Genomic DNA, 7,356 nt, shown 5'->3' on the forward strand with positions numbered 1-7,356 from the left:
ATCTTCTAAAAGTTCCTTGGATTAATGTTTATAGAAATTCATGTATGTGAGGTTGGAAAGCACCATCTAAATAGTATTTTATCTAGACTCTTTCACGAATATTTGGATCAAAATCAATAATTTTGAATCTCTTTTCTAAATCTGATTGAAGTTCAGGTAAATCGAATTTAACATGATTTTTTTTTGGAAGAATCATTACCTTTTGAGCATACATCTTCTTCCCATTTTCTTTTAAAATATTTAAACTTATCTCTCAAAATAATTTTAAAAAATCAATCAATTGGAGAGATCAACAGTAAAACTTAACAACTACAATCAACAAATATATAACAAAATCTTAAACAACAACAAAAATTCTATAATAAAAAATTAGGGTTCAAATTTATATACATGATTACTTGGTGTAGAATAAAATCTCAACCAATCTATTCTCAAAGGAATTTAAGTTTTCTAAGAGATCACAAACCAAGGGAATACTCAAAACAAATAGTGGGATGGTTGTTGTATCCAAAAAGAATTCATATATTTTCATAATACCGTAATATTATTCATTTTGGGTTTAAGTCCTCATGATTTTGTTTATAGGCTCTCCATAATAGAGATATCTTACATCGTTTTAAACTCATGTTCTTTTCTATATCTTTATAATGTGAGACTTTGATTACATTTCCAACAATCCTCCCCTTAAATGAAGGATCATCATTACTCTCATGGTTCGAGACTCCCCGTGAGTATCCGATCACCTTGACCTGCTCTAGGCTTCCCCGCAAGCATTCGGCCATCCTGACCTGCTCCCGGCCTCCTCGTAAGCATCCGTGTTCAGTCACTCTTGATCTGTATCGGCCTCCCTATGAGCATCCGGTCATCCTGATCTGCTCCAAACCTCCCCACAAGTATCCGGTCACCCTGACCTACTCCGGACCTCCCCACAACTTCGTTCAAGGTCACCCTACATGGTATATGATCTGAATCATAGCTCTGATATCATTTATTGTGTTTAAAAAGAATTAATATATCTCTATAATGACATAATATTTTTCATCTTGGACCTAAATCTTTATAATTTTATTTTTAGACTCTATCCTAAAAGTCTCATATTAATAAAGATATTTTATATCTTTTTAAACTCATGATCTTAGGTCAATCAACTTATCGTTGTCAATCGTTTATTTTAAAAAATTATCTATTGATTTATCGGACAATTCTTGAATGACTATAAATTTGGAAGATGTTCTCATTGCTCAGGACAACCTACCAGAACAATCAATTTTTTATCAAAAAAAAAATGGAGGACAATCAATTAAAATCGGACCACGTAATGGAATTTTTTTTATAACTGAACTACAAAAGTATATATATATATATATATATATATATATATATATATATATATATATATATATATATATATATATATAATAAAAATTATTTAATAAAAAATGAACTTAGTAAACTGAACCGTATTTCTAAATAATTCAGTAAATTAATATTTGTATGATTTTGCAGTTTATTAGGAAAAAAAATGCACGAAACAAAACAAGTCATTAAAAAAATTAAAATCATTTTAGAACTGAAAAAAAATCTATATTTTATTTTTCAAAATTATTGAAAAATAATTGGAAATAAATTTTTAAATGATGTTTAACGGTGCAAATTTCGGACAAAGGAAGATTGTGTTAGATTCTCAACAAATATCTCTACATGGTGGAATAAGAATTTAATGTTTAAGGACTAAGTTATTATTGAGTGAGGGGATTAGGCAAAAGAGAAACAGGGCAACTAAATTGAAAAAATTAACACTGATGGATCAAGTTCAAACATCATACACCTTCAGCACTGGATTAAAATGACAATCAGTTCGAATTCCCTCTTTAATCTAACATTCGACATCCTCGCAAACGTGAAAATGAAATTAAGAAAAAAACGAAATGACAGTAAAGTGACATGAAAATAGCATGAAACAAAATGAAATACAACAGGCACCATTATGTTCCATGTTCCCTAGCACAAACATAACAGCTATTCAATCCACAAGGCAGCACATTTACCTTGGAAGTTATACATATACATAGCTAAAGCCAAAATATTCTAAAACTGAAATTAAACATATAGAAGAATAGACTTCATTAAGGAGGAGGTCCTTCCTATAGGATGATACTTCTCAATTTAAGTTCTCATTCAATCTTCATCTGCGTCAATTTTCTGCTTTTTCCATTTGTAAGCTGCTTCTAGTAGCTTCATGTTAGGCGCTAAAGCTACGTCGTCGGGGAAGATGTAATCAATGTACTCCTCAAACCTGTACCAGAATCATCATCTTTGGTTAGCTCAATTTCACACACCACGATTAAAAAACAAATGAAAACAATGAGAGGATGTGCATACGCAGCAGGAGTTCCATCTTCTGATGAAATAGGTCTCTTCCTTTTCACCTTCCTTGGCAGTTTACTCTGTACTACGCTAATGTCCCCGAGATTACCAAAACTGCTCTCCAAGTTCAACCACTCCTCCAAAAGCATTGCTCTTTCCTCCTTCAACTCTGGCGCACCCGTTCTGAAGTAGTCAAATGCCCTCTCGAAAACCACTGTTGGGATGGTAAAATGATGGGTTATTTGAGTTGAACAGATAGATGTTATCACTTATTAAATTATGATGGTAAGATTATAAATATCAAGATTATATTCATAATAGAAAACTATGCACTTGCAAAGGAGTTTTGATCAGAGAGGAGAGAGGGGATTGAGTTACCTCTGCATCGTTTGATCCTCTCCCTGTGTTGCTCTTCATTATCATCATTCTTCTCCTTGTCCATATCTTCATCTTCTATGCCAGCAGAAGCCTCAAACTTAGCATAACTAATCCAGACCTTCAAATGTTTGGTCCGATCGAGTAGTCTATCGTAAAGTTGTCTTGTTCTCTCAAATTCTCCTTCTGCTATCTCGAAGTCAATATATGCCTGAGAACAAGGGACAAAAAAAGTTATACATAGTAACATAGATACATGTCAACACCTTTAAAAGATGCAAAGAAGAGTGAGAGAAAACAAGATGTAATTCAAAGAAAATTTACCAAAAAATGACTTTCAAAATAACCACTGATAATATCATAATTCTTTCATCTGCCTTAACATATCAGTCATATTGCCTTAAATGACCAGAATTATTTTACTATTATCTACACATTCTAAAAAAATTTATGTTGAAATTTTTTTATTTGGTTTCATTTAGCCTTGCATAGAACTAAATGCAGGGACAAAATTCATATTGTTGACCCTAAAAAACTAGGACTAAACCCATTTGATCGACTGCCATTTCATTAGCTGTCCTTGTAAAAGTACATGTAAATTTATAATAACACTTTTTGCCATTAGCTTTTTTGCTTTATCTGGTATATCATTTCCTTATATTTGAAATTGCTAAAGTTCCTGTAAAATTTTTCCATAATATTTGTTGTAATTTTGTGTTAACGGGAAGGTAACATAACCACGCATCCATTGTTTTGAGTTAAAATTATTTGCATTATTTTTTATTTTGACAGTGTTCATCATGCAGGTTTATATGTGATTCCATATCAGCATTATTTATTGTATGTATATAGAATGTTGTTTTCTTATTATAAAGAGCCAGCAGCTCACAAATTAACAATAAAATAAACCTCCCACATCTCTCTCAATAAAATTATTTGCAATAATTTTGATATTGACAGTGTTCATCATGCAGGTTTATATGCCATTCCAAAAATGCATTATTTATAGTATATATATAATGTTATTTACTATATAACATCTTATACATTGACAGTGTTCATGCGGCTAACACACGAACAATAATTTTAATCTCACATCCCCTCTCTCAAATGAACGGGGGATTAAAGTACCATATTTTGAGAAAAAATGAATAATCAAGCATACTGCTAATCTGATTCAATTATAACATTTTCTAATTGATTTCATAGTCCTATTGTTTGACTTCTATAAGATTTAAGAAGATGAAAGATCCTAAAGTCAACCCATTCAATTCTCTTTAAAACTATAGTGATTGTCCAAATTAATATGATTGCATTATGTCATAGGCCGGAATGCTGTCAGATTGGGATCATAAGAATGGAGATGTAATTTCACCCCATGCTTAATAAAATTATTCTATTATATATATATATATATATATATATGAAGGGGAGCCTTGGCGCAACGGTAAAGTTGTTACTTTGTGACCAAAAGGTCACGGGTTCAAATCCTGGAAACAACCTCTTGCAAAAAGCAAGGTAAGGCTGCGTACAATGGATCCTTCCCCGGAACCCCGCATAGCGGGAGCTTCGTACACTGGGCTGCCCTTTATATATATATATATATATATATATAAAATATATATATATAATAGATTTAAAAAATATCAAAACTATATCGGCACGGCACGATACAGTATCGGTCCGAAACCAAAACCTGGGCACGATTTGAGATTTTAAACAATGCAACCAACTCAAGCAAGAGATAATCACTCATTAAACAAGAAAATTTTCACATTGCATACCTTCCAGAGCAACTCTGGCATGTCCAATGCAGGTTGAGCAATTGCAAGCTCAAACAATGCTCGAGCACGCTCTGTTTCATTCAATGTCCTCTCAAACTCAGCATACTTACACCATGCGTAGCAGTTTGCAGGGGCCCATTCCAGATACTTTTCATACAGAATTCTGCAGCGACTTACATTGCCTAGTTGGAGTTCAATTTCGATGTACTTCTTAAATATCTGTTAAATAAATAAACATACTTAGATAAATGACCACCATAAACATTTCTAAATCTACTAAACATTTCCAAGTAACATCATACCTTATCCTTTGGGGCCATTCCAATGGCATTTCCCAAGATTTGTCGTGCAGACTTTATGTTCCTTTGTCTTATCTCAAATTGGGCTGCCATAAGCCAAATCTTTGCAAAAGAAAATTTCTTGTGAGGAATTAACTTTAAACATTCCCTGAAACAAGGAGAGAGTACATGTTAGAAAATGTATTAACATATGATACAGAATGTTGTCAAACGATCATAATGTTATCTATCATAAATATTGCAATAAAAGTAATGAAAAGTAATGATTTAACTATTAAGTCATTTTTCATATCATCAAGAATAAAAATATCGCATGCAAAACCTGATATGGATGAATTAAAAGTTCAAGAGCAGAACTTTGCTAAGAAGATACTTCAAGAGAACAAATAAGCAGACAAAGCAATTAATTTTAGTAAAAAGAAAGATAATAATGAATGGAATTAAGTTCAATTATGTTTCATCTTGTTTACTACGAAAAAGTAAAAAAAACTAAAAAACTAAAAAAATCCTGCCACCATTTACTTGGGAATGGAGGGTAAGGTAGAATAATGGAAGGAAATATATTGGAAGTCATTCCCATATATACTCATAAAAATCGTAAACATGGCTACCACTATCTAAATAACTAATTCTATCTAAAACATTGCCATAAAACTAGTTATACCTTAGATTAGGTTTTATTTTATGTTGTTTGTACATATGAAGAATTCAAAAAGAAGTGTTCTTAGTAGAGGTTGATGCTTACCTGTAAACCTCCCTCGTTCTATCCATGTCTTGCGCATCCAGTTCTTCATATAATGCGTAATTTATCCTATGATATGATAAAAGTCATGGATTAAACAACCAAACAATTGCAAACAAAAACAAAAGTTGTAGATGTTTATTAGTATTGAAGAATCACATGGTGCCCACTGATAAGCTAAAAGATGGCTTACCACAAGTAGATATATCTTTGCCAATACCGCTTCTCCTCTGCTGGAGGCACATTGGCTATTGCTCTTTCATACACCTCCCTCACCATATCCTTGTTTCCACCATTCTCCTCCAGCCTTATGTAATCAAACCAGGAGTCATAGTTTAAAGGGTTCTTCCTCACTTCCTCCTCATACTGAAATCTTCTTTTGCTGATAATCGCATCTTCAATACCATCTTTGTCCCCATATTGCTTCTCAAATGCCAAATATCTCTTATACAGATCTTCGGCCCTCCCTTTGGGGACGTGGTCTAAGGCGAACTTGTATATGCAGCGAGCTCGTTCAGTCTCCTTGCACCATTCCTCGAACTCTGCAAAGGCAACAAAAAGCAGCTCCGCGTCCTCGTCCTCAGAGAGAAGTTCAATGGCGCGCTCATACACCGCACGGGTGCGAGCAATTTCACCGCGCTTGGCCTCGAACTTGGCATACTTAATGAAAGAGGAAGGACGAGGGTGGCAAAAAACAAACCGTTCGTAGATTGAACGTGCACGATCGACCTCATTGTAGCGAAGCTCAAACTTGATGTAGGAAAGCCAGCCCTTAGTGTCGGGCTGCCAGTCCATCCAACGTTCAAAAATCTGGCGAGCCCCTGCGACATTGCCGAGCATCTCTTCCATGTGTATGTACTTGTACCAAAGTTGGTCGACGCGGGGAAGGAGGCCGACGGCGCGGTCCCATACGTTACGAGCGTGATTAATAAAGCGATGCCGCATCTCAAGCTCTGCATATTTGAGCCACAGGGTAGGGTTGCGATAGTCGACGTCGAGGACGCGCTCCCAGACGGATCGAGCGCGAGCGAAGTCCCCCTGAGATTCCTCCCAGGCGGCATACTTTACCCAGGCGCCAGTATTCCAGCGAGCGCGCCGTATGAGATCCTCGAACTCCTTACGCTTTCGGAGCCGGTAGTCCGCTAGCTCGTGGGAGTCAGTAATTTTCTGCTTTGGCGGCCTGATCTCAGGCTCCTGCCGCTCGCGAGCCTCGCGCAGGATCTGCTCGGCGGTGATCTGTATGGACGCTGGTGTCTTGTTCTTCACCCGAGTAGACCGCGGTAGTTTCACCTCCGTATCGCGTTTCGTCAGGAAACCCAGGCTAGGGTCAGACTCCGACGCCATATCTCCGGTAACGTGCTGCGAGCTCGACGGCGGTGGAGAGGTCGATCCGGAAAGAGTGTAACCCTAGGGAAAAAAAAACGCCTCTTCTTCTCCTTCTTATTGTTATTACCCTTATCAAGATATCATCGGTATTTTACATATTAATTTTCTGGTATTTTACATATTAATTTTCTGGTATTTATCTTAGGACATCCTACTTCCATTTTTATAAAAAAAAAAAAAAAAGTACACCTAATTTTAATAATACCCATCCACTTATATCAATCATAAATTTAAAAAAAAATCATTTTTTATTTAAACTGAACCATTTAAATCCAACGAATCAAATAAAAATTTTAAAAACTTACTTTCGTCTCTAAATTTAACCTTTTTAATTTTAGAATTTAATAAAAAAAAATTTAAAAATACAAAATATTAATAAAAAGTACTTTTTTAATATCTAATT

General features: G+C 34.9%; 1 protein-coding gene across 1 annotated transcript; it reads right to left on the reverse strand.

Annotated features, from left to right (window-relative positions):
- Nucleotides 1-1,929: 1,929 nt before the first annotated feature.
- LOC122055651 (crooked neck-like protein 1) lies at nt 1,930-6,997 on the reverse strand. Its single transcript, XM_042617186.1, has 7 exons — nt 5,761-6,997; nt 5,571-5,636; nt 4,829-4,973; nt 4,527-4,745; nt 2,746-2,953; nt 2,383-2,581; nt 1,930-2,296 (listed from the first exon to the last, which is right to left on the reverse strand). Exons 1-7 carry the CDS (start codon nt 6,909-6,911, stop codon nt 2,179-2,181), a joined length of 2,106 nt encoding a protein of 701 aa, XP_042473120.1. The 5' UTR covers nt 6,912-6,997; the 3' UTR covers nt 1,930-2,178.
- Between the last annotated feature and the right edge of the window lie 359 nt (nt 6,998-7,356).

This window comes from Zingiber officinale, chromosome 3B (genome assembly GCF_018446385.1).
Source record: "Zingiber officinale cultivar Zhangliang chromosome 3B, Zo_v1.1, whole genome shotgun sequence".
Classification (NCBI taxonomy): Eukaryota; Viridiplantae; Streptophyta; class Magnoliopsida; order Zingiberales; family Zingiberaceae; genus Zingiber; species Zingiber officinale.